General features: G+C 40.6%; 2 protein-coding genes across 3 annotated transcripts; both read left to right on the forward strand.

Moving 5' to 3' along the window:
- The first annotated feature begins 268 nt into the window (after positions 1–268).
- LOC125689478 (uncharacterized) lies at positions 269–4,325 on the forward strand. Of its 2 annotated transcripts, none has more exons than XM_048936675.1 (2): positions 269–3,598; positions 3,705–4,325. In XM_048936675.1, exon 1 carries the CDS (start codon positions 807–809, stop codon positions 2,352–2,354), a length of 1,548 nt encoding a protein of 515 aa, XP_048792632.1. In that variant the 5' UTR covers positions 269–806; the 3' UTR covers positions 2,355–3,598; positions 3,705–4,325. The 2 variants fall into 2 exon arrangements, with proteins under 2 accessions (XP_048792632.1, XP_048792633.1); XM_048936676.1 differs by lacking the exon at positions 3,705–4,325 and adding an exon at positions 3,633–3,669.
- Positions 4,326–11,838: 7,513 nt separating this feature from the next.
- On the forward strand, positions 11,839–14,213 carry LOC125689479 (uncharacterized). Its single transcript, XM_048936678.1, has 2 exons — positions 11,839–12,586; positions 13,091–14,213. The coding sequence occupies exons 1-2, from the start codon at positions 12,582–12,584 to the stop codon at positions 14,196–14,198; spliced, it is 1,113 nt and encodes a 370-aa protein (XP_048792635.1). The 5' UTR covers positions 11,839–12,581; the 3' UTR covers positions 14,199–14,213.
- Positions 14,214–20,596: the final 6,383 nt, after the last annotated feature.

Consider the following 20,596-nt stretch of genomic DNA (forward strand, 5'->3'; position numbering starts at 1 on the left):
CACCGTGCAACGGGACCGCTGCTGGATCCTGCTGGTGACTATCCCCGCTTTACGCAACTCCTGCTTCTTCTCCACCTTTTCTATCGCCCTCCTTCCCTTCCCCGTCTCCCTGATTAGGTCTTAGTAATAAACTGGATGCAACAACATATGAACCGTTGTTTCTTAATCTCACACCGGGTATACAGATATTAAAGAACCTCATCTCCCTCCTATAAATTGGAGCGAGACATTTTTTAATGGCGTAGTCGGCAGGATACCCACCGTGAGAGTGTTGTCCTTCCAGATATAGTCTGAAACTTTCTTTGTGTGCACCTCCTGGAGTTGCATGGAGCGATAGTTTTGAAAACTTAGACGTGAGTCCTTCTCCAGGAAGACCGCTCCACATTCTGAAACTTTACAGTTTATGTGTATACCTCTCGGGGACGTATGAATTAATTTTGATTAAGTGTGTGCCTCCTCGAGAAGACCTCTCTGAATTTTGCGATTTTAAGTATCTTGTAACTGAAGTGCGAAACTTGAACCTTTTCTGTGTGTGTGTTTCTGCATGCACGCGCCTCTTGGGGAAGTGAGGACGTGATATTTTGTTACTTAAACGTGTGTGCCTCTCCAAGAAAGTTTATTTACTCTATTGAAACCTAGAAAGTGTTGCTTTAGCTTCTCATTTTTTGTGCTCCCCTCAGAGAAAGGGAAGAGTGCTTTGAGCATTAGCATTTGAAAAGTGTCTGTTTCCCTGGGGAGATAAGGAGTCACTTGAGCTTTTGAATACGTACACCTCCCTTAGTGTAGATCTTTCATTGTATTAATTAATGAGTAACAGTATTGCCAGTATGAAAAGTGAAGATGTGTTATTTGACCTTTTAGAAAAGCATGGTGCTCGTCCCTCTTTGTCAGGGGTGGACTGGGCACGCCAAAATTGGCATAATTTGCAGAGTGTTTCGGACCGCATTAGTGTCTTACAGAATGAAGCTCGTACACGAGCTGGAAAAGGAAAGTCGTTTATTTGTGCCGTACTCGGGGCTACTTTAAAAGCAGCCGTGGAGTTCCGAAATGAAAAGCATTCGGCAGAACTCCAAACCATACAAGCACTGCAGGAATCGGTTAAAGTAACACAAGAATTGGTGAAAACTCTGCAGAATCAAATAGTGAACCTTGAGGAACAATTAGAAAGAGAGAAACGTAATTCGGCTTTGCTGCAAATGGCTTTTAAGGAACTGCTAACGTGTAAGCATGCCAGCCATACCATCACCCGTAGTTTGCCTCGAGAAAAAACTTTTCCTCAGGTGGAACTACCAGGAATGAGGGAAAGGCTAGATGAAATAGAAACTCCAATAGCCCCATTGCGTCCTTTGATGAAAACTGAATATACATTTGATAACAGTGAGGATCTAGATCCTCAAATGAATGTTAAGGAAATTCCCTTCTCAGCCACTGAACTAGCAAAATTGAAGAAAGATTTTAGCCGCTCTCCAAAGGAATCTGAAACAGAGTATGTATGGAGGGTTAGCCTCACTGGTGGAGACCAGATTCTGCTAACAGAAAAGGAAGCAGAAGGTTATTGGGGACCAGGAGTATTTTTAACTACTGGCAACAGTCGTGCTCCCTGGTCCTTAACACAAAGGGCTGCCTATTGGGCAGGTGGTCTCAACCCTTTAGAACGGGGAGACCCTCTTGCCATTACTGGAACAGTTGATCAGTTAGTAGAGAGTGTTCAAAAGGCTGCTTGTCTCCAAATGATGTATGATAGAAAGCTGCAGCCACACCATGAATCACCTATGATGATGCCTGTTGATCCTGAGAGAATGACTGCTTTAATTAGGGGGCTTCCAGAGTCGTTAAAACCTATAGGTATACAACTGCAAGGAAAAATACAGGTAATGTCTCAGGGAGAGAGAACCCAGCCAGTGTTAAAAGTAACTGTAACCCCCAACCATCTGCAGTCAGGATGCAAAGTATGGACGTGGGGGGAGGTAGCCCAAGAGTTAATTAATTATGGAAGAAAATATGGGCAAGTGGTTTCTTTTCCCAGTAAATCTGAGCCCACAGGTGTAAGGCTTGCAGCAGCCAGTCTTGCCCCCAGGCCACCTAGCCCAAAGCTCAGTGGGTCTGGAAGGGTCTCATTGCCAGTAAAAACCGGTAGGCGGAATATCTTTCATAAACGTAATGGACTTTGGACTCTGGGCTGGAAAAAGGGCATTCCACGAAATTTGATGGATGTATTGACAACAGATAGGTTAGAGAAATTAGTTAACTGGTGGCCAGAACAAAAGCTCCAGAATCTCGAAGAGAGCAAAATCCCAGGTCCTAGGGCCTTTCTCAGGGAACCTGAAGGGCTCTCCAAGCCATTAGTAAACTGATGTTTCCGCCCCTCCCAAGTGAGCGGGGTGGGGGCGGTGAAGGGTGGATGTATTCGAAAGCTCACAACAAAGGGGAAACACTTATCGCCTGGGCCAGCCTGTGTTTGGCTCAGCTAACCTGGGGCTTGTTTCCCTAAGCTTAACGGGATACCTTAACAAATATCCTTGGAAGGCCAAGGACACAGCGAAAAAGGAATATAAAATTAACTCTTGCTGGATTGCTCCCTCATTTGTTAACCATATTAACAAAGCCCCCCCCAAAAAAGGGCAAGTCGGTGTCTCATTTTTATTTTTTCAGAATACTCCTATGGACCTTGGCTGAACACAGAAAGAACTCTAATGTTTTGTGACAGAAATATTGAAAATGTGATCATGTTAGAAAACTGAATATACCTCTTGATTACATTTTGTATTTTGGTTGCAAAAGTACTATGTTTTGTGTTGTTGTGGGTAGTAATGTTGTATCTCTATTTGTTATATTTATTTGTTATTGGTTATTGCCGAATGTATGGTTGCCTCTTTTCATTTTCAACTTTTTATTCACCATGTAACATACGTATCACCACTCCCGAGGTATCACCGAGCGGTGCCTGTGGCAAATTGATATTGTGACCTGTCGCAACCCTTATGTTTGTTAATTGTATGGTTCCGTGTTTTATAAGATGTGTTGTATCACCTATGTAGATTGTAACCTCCTCTATTGATGGGGAAGTCAAGCACATCAGGGCCCACCCTGATGAATCTCTTGTAATGATTGTATGAAACTTTTGATTCCCTACCCCCTTCGCCCCCCTTTACCCCTATGCTTGCTATCTTTTTCTCTCACCATCATGGATCATCTGTGTCCCATTTTAAAGCAACCTTTGAGTCACGGGGTGGTGTAAAAGACTATACTATTAACTTCTGTGTCTCAAAGCTTGCTGGGGACACAGATGGACTTGTTCAAGTCCGGAGCAAGGATTGTGAAATCCTTTGTTTGAAGGACACAGATGAACAAGTTCAGGCAAGTCCTGGGCAAAGGTTGTGAGATCCTTTGTCTGGGGGAACGCTGATGGACAAGGCCAGGGGCGACGAGAGCGAGATGAACTGCAGCTGAATAGCTGTGAAGTGCTCCTTTGTGTGGGCTTATCTCCGGATGATGGCCATCTCAGGAGGTACTCAATGACTCTTGCTCGAGGCCCATCCTTGTCACGTAGGCAGGAGAACAAGGAGGATAAAAGAGGAACTGAAAACCATGAGGATAGGTTTCTGACAACAGATTCCTCATGACGAACCCAGGTTTTCTGACAACAGATTCCTCATGACGAACGCAAGGTTTTCTGACAACAGATTCCTCATGAAGAACGGGAGGTTTCTGACAACAGATTCCTCATGACGAACGCAAGGTTTTTCTGACAAGAGATTCCTCCTGAAGAAGAAGAGGGATTCCTGACGATCAGATTCCTCGTGAAGTGACTCCTGCATGCTGCTGAACTCTCCTGAGCCTGCTGCCTGACCGCTGTTGCTGCTTCAAGACTTGGCTTCTCGACTTCTTCGTCTACCTGCCTGCTGCCCAAGGCCGGCCACGCTGCTGCTCCCCGTCTTCTGCTGCGTTCTGCCCGGGACCTTCAAACACCGTGCAACGGGACCGCTGCTGGATCCTGCTGGTGACTATCCCCGCTTTACGCAACTCCTGCTTCTTCTCCACCTTTTCTATCGCCCTCCTTCCCTTCCCCGTCTCCCTGATTAGGTCTTAGTAATAAACTGGATGCAACAACATATGAACCGTTGTTTCTTAATCTCACACCGGGTATACAGATATTAAAGAACCTCATCTCCCTCCTATAAATTGGAGCGAGACAGTCCCTTCCAACTCAAATGATTCTATGATTCATCTAAAAACTGGGAAGCACTTCTGCACTGTGCACATGACAGAGAACTGGCACAGGTCCCCCAGAGGCTGTGGAGTCTCCTACTTTGTAGATCCACAAAATCCACCTGGACACAATCCTGGGCAAGCTCTTCTGGGTGTCTCTGCTTCAGCAGGGGTTGGACCAAATGGACACAGATGGCCCCGCTAACACCATCTATTCTGAGATTCTGTGATATTCCTGTCCTTCTCTCAAGCTTCTTTTTTTCACTGTAATTTTTCCTTCTGTCTTTCTGTGGAGGGGGAGTAAGAGAGCAGCATGGCCCAGCTGCCCATCATTGTTCTTAGAATAGCACTTCACTAACAATCTTTTTACAAACTTTTTTTTAATTACAGGCAGAATTGTCACCTATATCACTAATAAGTCTGCTAGTAGCACTTCAGATTCTCAGATTTTCCCATGCATTATGTGTGATGTGAGCAGTTTCTGCAGGCTGGTAATGCAGTTGCTGCAGAAACTGTAGTCCAGCTAATGTAAAATATTTCTCCTGTATCTTGGCATAAATAATGAAGGGCACAGCAGTATCCAGTTATTCACTAAATGTTTCAGACACTGGCACTTAGAAATCCCAGAGGCATCTCTGCCTTTCAGAAAGTGTACCAAAGGAATGCTCCATCATGTTGTGGCATAAGAAAAGTGCATGGTTAAACTGACAATACTATCCTATAGTGTCTGCATAAGGTTGTATTATGGTTAGAAATGTACACATGTAAGTAGGCACTACCACTCCATTAATTACTTTTGTCCATATTTGAAAAAAAAAACAAGTTAAAAAGTCCTTCAATATTCTTCAGATGTAGGTCTACGAAAATTTAGGTCTACGAAAGCCTACGAAAATTAACATATTTCAAACAGGAATGTCTCAGCATATCATGATAGCATATACATGTGTACACACACACACACACACACACACACACACACATATACATATATGTACGCACACAATTCTCTGTGTCCTGTAGTTGTTGAAGAAATTGGGTGGAAATGTCTTGATGCATATCTGAAGAGCAGGTAGGTGCTCAGGTTTGGGCAGCAGAGGCTGTTGGGCTTCCATGAGGAGGGACTGGGCCTGCCAGAGAGCAACTGAGTCGGTGTCCACAATCAGCTACAGTCAATCAGCTACTGCGTGACCACAGAAAAGTACAGTGCAGGGTTTTTTACACAAAGAGAAAAAAAAAATATCTTGTGACAGCATAGTATGTGGGTTGAGGCAACAGACCTGGCTATGAGTTTCTTTTTTCCAGTCTTTCTGCTTTTAGGTACTGAGCAGCATATGTAGGAAAACCACTCATCCACTGGTGCTTCAGGCTTCCTTTTTTTTAAACCTGCTCTATGCCTTACTCTGACATCTATTACCTCCTCCTTCAATTTGCCCTAAATGTGTGTCTCCTCTTATACATTCCTGCCTATAGCTACCATTAATTCATGTCTTCAGTTCATGCAAGAATAAACAGCACACTGTCCTGTATTTCATTTGATAAGCTATTACTTTAAACTTCAACAGCACTTAAGTATCCCCTCAAAAATTTTCATAGAAAAAATCAAATTGCTTGATAATTTTTGTGACTTCTTCTCACTCTCAGTGATGCAACCAGTGCAATCAGAGTGAAAATGAATTAAAAACAAAACAAGAAAAACTACTAAACGTCTGGAAAGCAGCATTGTGCTAACTTCCTGTTCTGTGGTGTTTTTCTGTTGTTGTTTTGTGTTGTTTTTTTCTTGTTTTTAGCTTTCTGTTTTTAACTTCACAGTACAGAGCTTGCTATACAGGCAAACTAGCAGAAACAGCAGTATTCAGAAGCAACCCTCTCATACTGTCAAGGAAAGAATATGTGGGTATGTTCAAACTGAAATACTAAAGATTACAATGTCTCATGCATGTTTGGATTGTACTGTTAGACACTACAAAATATGCAGTAATTTGTAATTTCTCCTGAACACAACAGTAATATTGACTTTATCTTGATGGTGTCCAAAAAACATTTGTTGGTTCCCACCCCTTCTCATACACTCTCATTCTGTTATGTTTTCTCTGGGCACTGTTCTATGAAACAAAATTTGTGGATATCCAAACCTGTTGCAACACAAACAGAAGTTAAACTTCTTTTCTGCACAAGAAGATATTCTTCTAATATCCAGGGAAAAAAATACAGGCAATTTAGTAAAGCAGGAAAAGCAGAAGGAGTGTTTCATGACTAGCAAGGGCAGACTCATGTGGATTGATCTAGTTTGCAACAGTTTCTTTTAAAAAAAGTATCAGAAACGACACTTGATCATCAAGTAGAATGAAAGGATAAAAGCAGGCAGTAGGAATTCTCATTAAAAAAAAAAAAAAAATCAACATTATTTATAAGGAGCAAAATAATTATTGACTTTTTTTTTTTTTCTGCGAAAACAAGAGCTCTTGTGCATATATTCCATAAAATTGGGCTTCCTTCAAGGCTTCCAAGACTCCTGCCCACTTCAGCATCTATAATCAACTCTTTTAATAATAAAGCCTAAATTAAGAATTCTTATTTCCTGAACAACACTGCAGGAAAAAAATTATGTACTTACCACCTTTTTTCCTCAAACTTATTTGTTAGAAGAGAATACCAAGTGCACAGATTTTCGTGCACATACACATTTTTGAAAGAATCAATACACTAAGTCAATAGTTCCTATTTTCTGACTTCGCAATTTAAGTTCTCATTTCTAACATTTTCTTTTGACAGTTAAATGATGCTTTCCCAAATGTTATTTCAGTTTCAAGTGTCATACATGCAGCAAAAGAGATAAGAATAATTTAACTCCATTCATTTATAAACATTTTAATTACTACAGTTTCAGATGGAGTATGACATATTTAGGAAATATCATTGTTTCACCTTTGCATTTGCCATTAATAATCACACTGTGAATCTAGTAATAGCAACATACAAGTTACCACTGAGATTAGCTCACTGCTACTGCCATTATAACTGCATTTTATCTTACCATTTTTCTCAATTTACTGTTCTGATCACTGCCAGATTCTTCATAATGTCTCAAGAAAATGTGAAAAGCTGAAAATCCTATTGTTCTTTCATTATGTAATTGCTCCATGAATAGCACTCAGGTGTACTCCATTGTATTTCTCTCTCTTCTTCTTTTTTTTTTTTTTAAATCTCTTTCATAGAAGCTTTAATTAGAGCTCCTGAAGATGTCCACTTTGCTATATCTGCAACCAGGCACCTGCTTTGTCTTCAGTCCCTGTAACTAATGAAGATCTTCACTGTTCATGACAGAGGACTCTTCAAACTGAGAGTTATTAGCAGCAGCATTTTCAGGGGGACTGACCCTAGAAATCAAACACTTTGTTCTGCAGTATTAAAAGCCAATGTTTAATTGTAACAGAAAATATATATATATATTATACATGTTTCAGATGTTTTTCTTTTTTTAAATCATATTTTTTTCCTCCATGTCTCATACAGATTCTCACTGGAATCCATCCATCATATTGATAACTTTGCACTCAAGTTTTAGTCCCTCTTTCCCTGATTGCATATTACCTACATTTTGGCATATACTCAGACTGAACTTTACTGTATATCAATAAATTTCCCAAATACAGAAATGGGCATACAGAAAGGTCAGATTGCACTTCAGTACTAATCCTACTGACAATATATATATGAATGCAGCAAGATTGGTTTCATGCCGGATTTTCCATAACCTTCAAAGCTATCTTAGTAAGCCAGAGAAGCACATGTCCCTTCACACACTAAACCCTAATTCATATTTTCCACTGTGCACAGCATGGTAACCCACTCTCTACCAAAATCTTCATTCTCAGAACATTGTAAAGTAATCTTTGCTTTTTTTTTTTTATAGGGCAGTTTCTCTCTCATGACTGTCTAGAGACTACAAGGAGCTCAGACTTTCATGAATGGAGGCCCAACAGCATCTGCTCATAGTAACCTGCTCTAGAGTAAATAGTAATCCACTTTAGAGATGGCCTAGACCTGTTTTAGCCAAATACTTGTGCTCTTCTACTTACCTAGTAACACAACCAATCTTCTCCAAAGGAAATTCTGATGTTTCCTTCTTTGAGTAACTGAATTTTGTCAGGACACTACAATTCTTCACATCATCACAGAGATTATCCATTTCTGAGCAGCTGGCCAGGGCTCTGGAGTCAGCAATTACAGTTGCAACATGAAACATAGCAGAGTCCCCAGATCATCAGCATCCTTAAATAATTTCCTTGTTACCAGGGATCTCAAATTAGCTTTCTATGAGAGTCATAAATGTTGTTAGAAGGCAGCAACGATTGAGTACACACACACAAAAAAATTCTGCTTAATAAAAACACCTCATGGGGCACTACTGCTTAAACATAGTGAGTGTTCAGGTACTGTGTGTATGGCATGCACAGGAACATCAGAACCACTCTCGCTGCTGCCTGCTTGTCCATCAGCTTTCTTATAACCTGAAGCTGACTTCTCTTTCTTAACAGCAGCAAAACAGCTGTAGAACACAGTGTAACTTAACTGAGACTTACGATGGTTTTCATTCACAGCATACTGGAAGAGCAATATACTGTGCACCTGGCAGAATTACCAAAAGAGGTGCAGGGTTATAGCACTTAGGGAAAAAAAAAACAAAAAAACAGTAACAGTGTTCAGCATTTCCACAGAGATTCCCAACATGATTCTACAAGTCTTGGTGCTAAAATTTTCTTCTTTTTTAATATACAATGGGGGTCCTACAGAAGTCTGCAGGGTCTTTGTACCCACAGAATATATTTAGCCGTAGGGACTAAAAGGCCAATTATTAACACCTGCAGGAAGCATAAGTAACTGTTCCATAAACTTAAAAGGTACGCTGGTCCTTTTTTATTACCATGTGGATCTTTAGCACAAAACTTCCTTCATCGTAAAACCTGTTCGTTCCTGAAAAAAAAAAAAAGAAAAAAAAAATATACTGAAGAAGAACAAAGAGTGCCATCTACTGTTGTTACTCAACAGAAGACTGTTGAATGTTCATTTAATTTCCTTACCTTCTACCACAAACTAAAGTATGTATGCATAGCCTCACAGTTAGCTGTATTGCCCCATTTTTATTGCATATGTAATTTGCTGACAACACTCTTTAATCTTGTTTCTGGAATTCCCCAGGGAACTGGTTAATGGTACGCACTGAGCCTTCAGCAACGTTAGTTCAAATCTCAGTCAGCAAATTTCTTCCAGCCCTCAACATGCAAAAGCAAAGAGCTGCAAGATTGCTGAGAGAATTTGCTATGCAAGTATCACTAGGCAAATATAACTATCTGTTTTTCCTGTTCACGTATGTTTCCCCGGGAATCTGCAACTGGAAACTGATGAGCACATTCTAATTTTTTATCTGTTTAATAAAAGTGCATGAAAGAACTGCTTCCCTATCACAACCTCAGCTTGATAGCAGCACTGAAAACCAACCAACAAACAAAAAACCCAAGCACATAAGTCCTAAAAATACACCTGATATCTGTAGAAAAAAAAGCAATAATTAGTGGTTAACAGATAGAATGCAGTACTCTGATTCTTCCTGAATATGGTACACTTCAAATCAAGTAAGCTATCAGTTACACAGACAAGTATTCGATTCCCTTGATTTAAACAAAAACAAACTAAAATAAATATGGCTCTGAATGTTTCTGTAGAAGAAAGTTCCCAGATATTTCTTTAACTACCACGTATCCTTCATTAGTCCTTCTTCAGCCCACCTTAAGGGATCTCTATTTTCTAGCCTATGGTTTCCAGTAAAGATCAACTTCTGAGTCTTTACAAAATACAAACTTGTATTTTTTACAGCTTCAACACCATATCAGCCTCACTAATGCAAGTGTTTTTATAGTAACCTTCATACCTTCAATTCAGGAGAACCAAACCAAAACCAGCTACCTAAGGGTTACCATCTCAGACCCATCAGAGATTAATGCTTTGGCGAGCTCAGCCAGGCATAGGATTAAAAGTTTAGGTAGAGGGTTGAATAACCTGAAAAAAGTCTGCCAAGGTCACATGGAAGCTAATCTCTGTGAAGTCCCATCTTACAGAATCAATGCTGCATCAAGAGAGGAAAAAAAAGGAGGAAAAAAAAAAGAAAAAAAAAAACAAAAACAACACAAAAAAAAAACAACACTGAAGGCAATATATTTGAAAAACAGGAACAGAAACGAAGCCTCTGGTAAAGCCAGGCAAATCCATCCCTGTCACAGGAAGTCAAAGATTTTTGTCTGGGAGAATGAAAACAAGGCTACTGCAGTATTTAACCTGCAGCACCTGGGGCCTGGAAGGGACCAGAGGGAGAAATTCAAAACCTCTGGATGGAACTCATGGAAGGTAACTCATCTACTGCTAGTGATGAAAGCCAGGTCTGCATCTTTCCCCTACCAACAGCTAATGAGCATCCACATGACCAAATGTGTTGATATAGCTGCATCAGTTTGACTTAAAGGAAGGGGGGAAAGGAAGACAGACTAGATATTTTCATAGGATCATATATTTTGCTTGTTCTCATTTGGACAACCATGAATAAGTTTCTCTCCCTACCCTAGAATTACCGTGTGTTATCCATATTCATGTAAATACAGCATCCAGTAAAGCACTAGTAAAGCCTATTCTGACACAATACAGAGACAGTGCTATTGAGTAATGTAAAATTTAATTTCACTCCAGGAAAACAGCATGAAAGGATGCTGCAATGAAGACTGCAAACTATAAATGTTACAGGTGTTCTTGCAGATACTGCAGGGGGTGGTGAGGTCAAGCACACGGATAAGTATTATCCTTGAATTGATAATACAGACTCAGGAATAGGTTTTCAGTGGTGCTCCAGTTGTTACTACATATTGTCATTGTCCTTGCTCTGCTGAATTTTTTTCTTTTCCACTTTTCATTTTCCAGGATGCAATCAAAAGGCACTGCATGGGAGATTTAAAAAAAAACAATAAACAAAAAAACCCCAAATTGATACTACCTTACTTTCTGGCAGTACTGGTTATGATATAAACAGGAAATGAAAGGACTGGACACTGGAAGTGAAAATGAGAGAAGTGAGCCAGAGCAGTGGATCTCCAGCTGTGAAATACTTTTCCAGGACAGAGGAGTGGGATATGATTCCTGAGCAGATACACATTTCTTCCTGAAATCCTGTGTTTCAACAGAACAAGAGCTGATTATTTGGTCATGGAAAGATTTAGTAAGGTATAGATATATACATAATCTCTGGCTTCAGCACTACTCATGGTAGTCAACTTTTGCTTGCAAAACCAAAAATTATCTTTGAAATGCAGTCAGAGAAGGTTCCTAAAACTGAAAAAAATAAAAAAAAAAAAAAAAATAAATAAATAAAATAAAAAAAAAGGTGTCATTCCTGTCTTCAAGAAGGGTTTCAGGTTACATAGCCTTGCTTCAATCTGTGGGAAGGTAATAGTGTAAATAATCCTGAAAATATTTCCATATGAAAGACAAGAAGGTGATTGGCAGTTGTCAGCATAGGTTTTCAAAGGAGAAATCACATCTGATAAACTAAGTTAACAACAGTGCAATATTACCTTCATTTTCTCTCTTACCTCTGAACAAAGTTAGATGTCTCAACTTCTCCTTGTATGTCTTGGGCTTCAGATTCCTAATCATAGCAGAAATCATCCATTGACTTGGTCCAGTAAGCTAGTATCTTCCTTGTCACTGGGGAGCCCCAAAATAGAGACAGTATGCTGCAGTTTGATAAAGCCAGACTTTATTTTCAAAAAGATGCAACCGCACCATAGCCTCTAGTCCTAGGATTCTTCTGCCTAAAAGATACAGCCCTCAATTTGAAATGGGCTACCTCTTTCAAAATTCACCACTTCGGTGTGCCCTACAACTACATCTGTGACAATGTTTCGCTGCAAGTGACAATTTTAAGACTAGATCCATTCCTCTGTGTTTCTTTTTCAAAATATCATGTGAGCTCACTGTTGTCAGCAACTGCGAGACTGAGAGACCCCCCCACGGGATGTGACGCGATAGGCCCTCTCCCTGCTCTATGATTGATGTGTGGCACGTGCCTTAGGGGCGTACACGAAGCACATAGGTTATATAAGCTAGAGTTCACGTGTAATAAACACCATTTTGCTGTTCATCATATTGGTGTGTGCGTGCAGTCATTTGGTCCTGGCCTGGTTTTAGGTCAGTACCGTAGGAGGCAATGCAACATTGGTGCCCCGTGTGAGGAACCAGTGCGGAACCCACTTGTGAGGATCCCCCTTGCATGAGAAGCCAACTTGCGTTAAAGTCTCCTGCGAGCCTGCGGAATTTCCAATGCCGTAATGAGGTAATTACGGGTTGGCCGTGGAAGACCGTGGTGTTACGGTATTCGCCTAAGGGCGTGCCTGCAGCAGCTGGCTGCTGTGGAAGTTCGAGGGTGGGGATAGCCTGTGGTTGGTGGCAGGTCGCTCTCGAATCGGGACATCAGTGCCGCGCTGGTGATGGATCAAGTTATTAAGTTGGTCCTTCAGTTCTGTAAGGACTATCACAGCAGGAATGCCCCTTCTAAGAAGGACATTTCAGTTGTACTTATTCGCCTGGAAAAGGAGTGGAATCTTCCCTCCTCTCAGGACATTTTAGATCCTGATAAATGGGATCAGTTTACATCCACGCTTGCGCAGCGTGCGATAGAGGAGCAAAAAGCAGCGGAGCTAAAAATCTGGGGGTTAATTCTTGGGGCTCTTAAAGCCGCTAGAGAAGAAGATAGAATTCCTGAGACTGCACGCGTTATGATGGGTTTGGAATTTACTAATGCCATGAGAAGTGGCGCGGGAAGCGTACTTTCTTGCAGGTCCCCTGAGGAAAAGAACACCGCAAATATGCCCTCAGCTATGGCAACTAACATCTCGTCCGCACCTTCGGCACCCCCCTTCGCTCCCCCCTCGGCTTCAGCTTCGCATAAACAAGTAGAAGAAGACTGCGCTAAACTGTCTGCACTTTTATCATGCAACACCGGCCAAGTGCAGGAATCCAAGGTCGTTGAAACTCCCCAGCCGTATCCACGACAACCGCTGTATCCTTCTCTGTGTAATCCAATACCACCTGCGGGGGCAGGGAAAGAAGTGAGCTGGGATGGGACACTTGCTGTCTCTTCTCAGGAGGTGGAATGCAGTAACACCCAGGGGGGTGGGGACTGCGGGAAAGGTCTGGGTACGGATTGGTCAAAAGTTAGAGAGGCGGTAGAAGAAAAAACAGCAGAGAGAAAGGGAAGCGATGTAACTTACAGGCGCTCGGATGATAACGTCCGGCCAGCACTGTCCACCCTGATCGCGCCTGAAGGAGTAGGTGGCGTGTGGGCAGCGCTGTCTGCTCAGGTTGCACCCGTAGGAGAAAGACAAAATGACGAGAGTTTCCGGACCCACTCCCTACCACAGCATTCAGACCCACTGATTCGACCCACACATCCTTTTACAAGATTGAGTGTGTATGCAACCAATCAGAAGCCTCTACAACAGTCAGTGCATGATCAAAGAGAGATGGGTCTGAGGGGAGGGGTGCGGAGCCCGCAGCTTCCAGCTGTAACTGAACAGGACAGCGAGAAGAGAGAGGTGAATTTGCATTTAGGAGTTAAGAGAGATGCACTAACAGATTGTGGGAAGTTTAGATCTAGCCTGATAGAGGAAGGAAAAGTACTGGAGATCTTCCTGGTAGTAGGGAACGATAACGGAGGCCCAGAAGGGGTACCCCTCAATCGGAAAGACATCACACACCTGATAGATTGTGCAGAGAAACAGGGGTTGAAATCATTCCTTGCTTTAAATGCATTAGAAGTCCTGACAGCATCAGGTCTTCTCTTTCCTCATGATACAACAAATCTGATGTGCATGGTTTTTAAGCCAGTCCAGTATACATTGTGGGCATCAGAATGGGTTCCCTTCATGGACAGGTGGCCAGACTGAGGCCTGGAGAACAAGCAACAAGGATTTGCTTGTGAGAGCAATGCTCTCAAGGCTTGAGACATCTGCCTTGATATTGAACAAATGTTTGTCATTTTTGAGGTACATTCCAACTCTAAAAACTGTACCCGGAAATGAAAATTCTGCCATTAGGCCTGCAGCTGCTTGATCTGCAGCTCTAAAATATAGTCTTAGCAAAAAAAAAAATGTTCTGTGCAATATGATTTATGCAGTTAGCAGTGACTTGGAAGTGCCTGTGCAATTTGACCTTTCTCGAAGGTTTTGTAGGCATGCGTGTGAAAATTGATTTCTATATCCTGAGATCAAACCTTAACTAATTTGAACAGTTGGCCTGAGCCATTTGGCCCAAAATCACTATCAGAATTATGAACTGCTAAGGACGGGCAATAGACAAACACCAGGAAGTTATAACCACACATAGCTCCAGATCAAAAGGTGGAGATACCAGCTTTCTAGCTCTGTCTGTCTTCTCTGTTGCTGAATACTACCCAGTTTTTCCACTCTCTTCTCGTGATTCTTTAAATAAAGACGGTGACCATGAAGAAGCACAAGCTCTGAAGTAGATTTTATACAGTTACTTTATAGAAGAGGATGAGATCCCTCAAAACATATTATTGCCTGAGAAAATGTCTCTCTCGGTTGAAGATCCTGTTCCTTCTGCTCCCTCCTCCATGTAGCACACACTTTCCTGCATGTTAAGAACAAGAGGCAAAAGAGTCCAGGATGTGCCATACACTCATGACCTTAGAAAATACAATGCTAACATTAAGTTCCAGAAATCCAGACAAAATCACAATGGTTGCCCTACACAAACTAAAAATCTCTATGCCTTCTTGCCCTTTTATGACAATGGCCGTATTGTAACTTGAATGCAGTGAATTAGTGTGCTACACACACTATAGTCATACATCAAAGAAATGTAAAAGTATTTAATTTTCAACCTATCCTGTTGAATGCCATAATGTGGTACTTCTGAGCTGAAAAAAAAAAAAAAAAATCAATGCAGCAATTCTTTAAGAAGAAAGCTTCAGAGGAAGTCACAGTGAATATGGAGTGCATAATTAAGAGCAGGATCTCATATTGGCAGGGCTGTTGTTTCTTTTTTGCTTGCAATTATGTTTGGCCTCTTCTGCTCTGAACAAAGACCCAAAAGAAGTAAAATCTGGTTATTTTTCCAGAACACAGTGGAGCTTAGAAAGAATCCTGAGGAGATCTTTTGTGGGATTAGCAGAATAATTTAATAGGCAGTCATGTAGGTAGGTAGAGAACAAAAATATATTTGCATTTCAGACTGTCTGTAAGGTTTGGGAATAGCGGAGGAAGAGAAGTTGAAGCCTGAAGCTATTCTGCACTGAAAAAAAATCCCTGACAGAAAGTAGATGAAAGAGATGAAGTTAAGAGACTAAGACTCTAAAAAAGAAAAATAACACGCAAAACATCAATTTAACTTTTAGGCTAATGCAATATTGTTTAGTGTACACAACTAAACAGTTGATTTTTTTTCTCATTTTAAAATACAGAATCATGGAATCAGAATAATTCAGGTTGGAAGGGACCTTAGAAGCTCATTCCATCCAAGGTCCACTAGGAGGCCAGGTCAGGGTTTTATCCTGCTGGCTTCTGAAAAATCTCAGACAATAAACTCCTTACAACTACTCTGACAACCTATTTAATTGCTTGTTTTCCCCTATGGGGAAAAACTTTCTTCTTACATCCATTCAAATCTCTAGTTCAAATTTTTGCCTACTGCATCTTATCCTCCTACCAATACACCAAAGGAGCTTGGATTCATCTCTTTTGATAATTTCCTCCTAGGTGTTGGTAGGCTGCTATGAGATATCTTCTCTAAGCCAAACAAGTCTATTTCTCTCAGTCTTGCACCAGGGACAAATGCTACAACTCAACCCTGCAGCTCTACTGCAGTACTTCTAGTTTATCATTATCTTCCTTGTATCTGAGGTACCCAAAGCTAGACACCGAAGTTGCTTAATGAATGTTGAATTCCTTACTCTCCCTGGTATACTGTTAATACAGCCCAGAAGACTTTTGGCATTATTTACTGCCAGGGCACACTGATGGCTTATGTTCAGTCAGGACATCCAGGTTGTACTTAGCAGTGCTGCTTCCTAGCCACTTAGTTCCAGTTTGTATCACTGGAAAAATAAAATTATAAAATAATGTACATCAGACTTCTAGAGACCGTCCATCCCAATATCCTTTCACAAGGTTTGATAAAGTAGCTTCCATTGTCTAAACATGAAATGTACATGTGACATACCCCAAAACAATCTACAGGCAGTTTAAAAAATTATTTAAAAAATTATTTCAAAAGATATCTTGACAAAACTATTAATATTACTGATTTCCAAATACATCATAACTAATGAAAGCTGATACTATGAAAAAAAGTAAAATTACAGCAGATGCAAACATAATGGAAGCATTCAAAATCAAGTACTGATGACAGCAAGGGCTGGGATGGTGAAGGATTTTAGTGAAATGTGCATTAGAATGAATAAGAAACCAAGGTTCACTACAGTTGCACTGGGAATTTGAGCCAGCTTTTGAGCACAACCACAAAAATAAGGAAAATATTCAGGGCAGATAAAATGACAGCTTGGAAGTGTCCATAGCAATGATGATAATCCAGACTTCCAGGCTCAGTCTATTTTTATACTAGTCTCAAAACTCTGAAAAGACTGCCCAAAGCAGTCTGTGCATGTGCAGCAGCCAACAAGACATTTGGAGACAGCCAGCAATGAGTAGTCGCTGGCCCCACAGCAAAACTGCAGTAAGACCTTTGCAAAGCAGAGAAATTAAGTATACATGTCACTAGCTTCTACCTATGTGCAGCTTCTATCTCTGCCTTGGCTGAGGGTCTGCTGAGATCCTGCATCATTCACTTGCTTGTTCATTCTTTTCTGACAGCTTTTTTCTTCCCTAACAGAGACACAGAATATATCTATTAATTCTTCCTTTTGTCCCCTGAGATAGCTGCTATTTGTGTCCCTTAGAGAATCTCAGCTCTGCTCACATGCGTGGGGTCACAGACAGCTGAGTGAAGTGGGGAACACAGGGTAGAAAAAGCATGAAGAAAATCAAAAGGCAAAAAAATCTATGGATTTTTGCCTCTGCCAAAGTTTTGACCCTCCAGAAACATGGAAGGGGTCACTGTTGAATATGTTTTTCTCAGATATGTTGATCTTGTCCAGGGATAGGATGAGACAGTAATTGTTGGCTGGACCCAAGCTGTGGGAAGCTACTGTTGCTGGTGTTTCAGTGGAGGCAGTTCAAGCCAAACCATGCTTAACTTCTAACTGTAGACAAAGCAGCTGTATCTACCAGAAGGTGGGATGCCTTAAGCCAAAGATCTGTCCATTCATCAAGTAGCCTGTCCTCCCCTTGGGGAGAGCATGGAGGAAAGTTTTTTCTCTACAGGAGAAGTGCGGAATGGGTGAACCAAGCACGAGACATTCACCTCCGCATCTCCCACTGCTCTCTGCAGTCCAGCTCTGGTACCATTCCTCTATGTAACAAACCAAAGAAGGATGAAAAGTAACTGGAAAACCTAACAGTAACACAACAACAGGTCTGCAAGGCGCAGTAAACAACTCAGATGTTCTTGAAAGCAGCATGAAGTAACAATTCCTGATTGTGCATTTGGAGATCTCTGCCTGGGGATCAGATTTGGTGATGCACAGAGAAAAATGTGCCCTTCACCAACTCCAGCAAGACCCTGAGAGACCAGATGGCCATAGACTGATGTGCATGCTATGGAAAAGAATAGCAGAATAATTTCAGACTGCGCTCAGTTTCCTGATGTGTGACTTCTGATCAGGACATCCGAGTATGTACACTGACATACTTCATCACACTAAGACATTTATAAACTATTTATATTTGCATTTTGTATTCTTTTAATTGATCATTAAAGACAAGAAAGTTCCTAATAACTTTCCCCCATGGAACTGCCTGTTTAAATTGAGAGTGTTGTGAATTATTTCACAAGCAACAGCTTGAAATGTTTAGATAGCTCAAGACAACTCCAGTACTCTTAAATGAAATCCACTTCACAATGGAATATATCCCACAAACACAGAACATTTAATTTATGAAAAGCTAAGAAAAAAGGGTGTAGGACATGGCTTGCTCAATACAAGGACATCAGAAATTGATATTCCATTTTTCAAAGATACTTTAAAATATGGATCTTACAATGAAAGGCACTTCATTTTCTTAAGGCAGAAACTACAAATGAAAAAAATATCTAACTATCCACTCATTAGTGAGACTCATTAAACAATTAGTAGCATTCATTAAACAAGACTCATTAAACAAAAAATGAAACATTTCTTGTATTGGGAATTTGTAAAACAAATCTCTCCTCAATCCCTTTAAAGCTTCTCAGCAGCAAGCACAAAAAGACATATCCCAGTACTGTTTAACAGAGTGCAATAGAATCTGCTAGCGAATATCTAGGGTTGAGCACTTAAATTTGGGTTTCCTTACCTTTTTTTTTTTTTTTCCCAAGGTGTTTTTCTTCACCTTATATATAAACTTAAGATTTTCAATCCCTTCCTATGGAAAACAAAATATTTTTGTTTTCTAAGGAAAAAAATGCTTTAATCAACCCACTTTGGGGAGGATTTTTTTATCCAATCAGCTTGAATAATATGGTAGCGTGGTTAGAAGAGGCTGAGTTCTACATATCACTTGATCAAACTACTTATAATGAAAAGACCAGGCATATTTATATATTACCACTGCATTGTACATTTCCTTCCACAGTACTTTTTTTAAAAAAATTAGGATATAAACATAGCATACTGGCTCTGCAAAATGCTGCAGAAGGGTAAATATACGGGTGTTTACTTATAAAATAACAATGTGCATCTGTTAACTCTTTAGTACATTAATTTCATATTTCACACTTCAATCTCTGCTGAAAATGTCTGAGACAACCTGCACTACATCAAAGTGCTGGTAATACTTGCATTTCTGCTACCACCTTGTGACGAAAAGTGTTACTGGCTTTATTGCAGAAGGAACTCCTATTTCACTATTAAAAAGACAGAAACAAAAACCTTACACTCTTCTTACTTTGGCTTACAGTAAAAGCTACATAAACTTTTTAATACAGTGCATTATAGCCCCAATAAGCCATTGACAGTCCATCCACTCACCCTGTCTGTAGCACAGACTCATGACTGGCCAGTATATTTTGAGTATATGATCAAGTATATCACTTGAATGAAATGAACCATCAGCTATTGACAGATGGTAACTCTAGTCAATTTCTGAGCAATCAAAAGCTGATTCCACTTTGCAAAAATCCCAAACCATTTAATTTATTACCCTAATCATAAGCTTTATCAAATGACAAGTCAATTTCTTCTGGCACTGTTTCCCTATCTAAAATACGGGATTTTTTTTCACAGTTTTAAAATTTGGAGGAAAACATTAGTAGAAATGATAGCCTTTTCACTACCCTGCCTAATTTTACAGCGCCTTAAGTAACTCCCTTGATTTGCTTCTAGATAACGTTGTTGTTGAGAAAAAGAATACCAAAAACCTAAAGCAAAAGGGAAAAACATCCTCAGTGTCAGCTATCTCATGCTACACTGCCAACGTGTAACAGTAACAAGAAATTCGTTCACAGTGTTGGCCTGTATTTGGCTATGTAGTAAGTGAGAATAGTGTTAGTAGTATTTACTTGAGCAAGCACTTCTAAACACTCCAGGGGAAAAAAAAAAGAGCAAAAGAAAAAAAAAAAAAAAAAAAATCCCAAATTTCAGATCTAGCAAACCAAAACCACAGAAAGGGAGGGAGGGAGGGAAGGAAGGAAGCAGAGTGTGGAGCAACGGCAGGATAGCATGACAGTATGTCACATTTGACACAGATAATCCCATTAAGATCTGTAAGGTCTGGTGGGAAGCCAATGAATCTGACCTTGAAATCCCTAAATGCAATGGGCTGCTCACAGCCCCACGTGCATTTAGTGGGTTATTAACCCTCTTGACATCTTCTTCCTTTTAAATTGCATAGCAAGATTATTAAAATACATATACTATTTGCTTTTGGCAAAGAAGTAATACACTTCATGTGACTCAAGTTACTGTGTGTTGATTAGCCTTTTTGTGTTTTTGTTTTTGGTCCCTCTTACTAACACTAACTTCTTAACTTCAGGCTGAAATACTAAACACCAGAGCTTCTGACAGTCTGCTGAAGCAGTGTTTCTAAGGACTACCACTTTACACACAGAACCAGAAGAGGCAGTACCTTAGGCAGGCTGCCTGCCGGACAGGCTACCTGAGCTCAGAGCAGCCACCTTTCTACCCCCCCCACTTAAAGGCGCAGGCGCCATTTTCCCGCCCCATAAG

Source organism: Lagopus muta, chromosome 2, assembly GCF_023343835.1.
Source record: "Lagopus muta isolate bLagMut1 chromosome 2, bLagMut1 primary, whole genome shotgun sequence".
Classification (NCBI taxonomy): Eukaryota; Metazoa; Chordata; class Aves; order Galliformes; family Phasianidae; genus Lagopus; species Lagopus muta.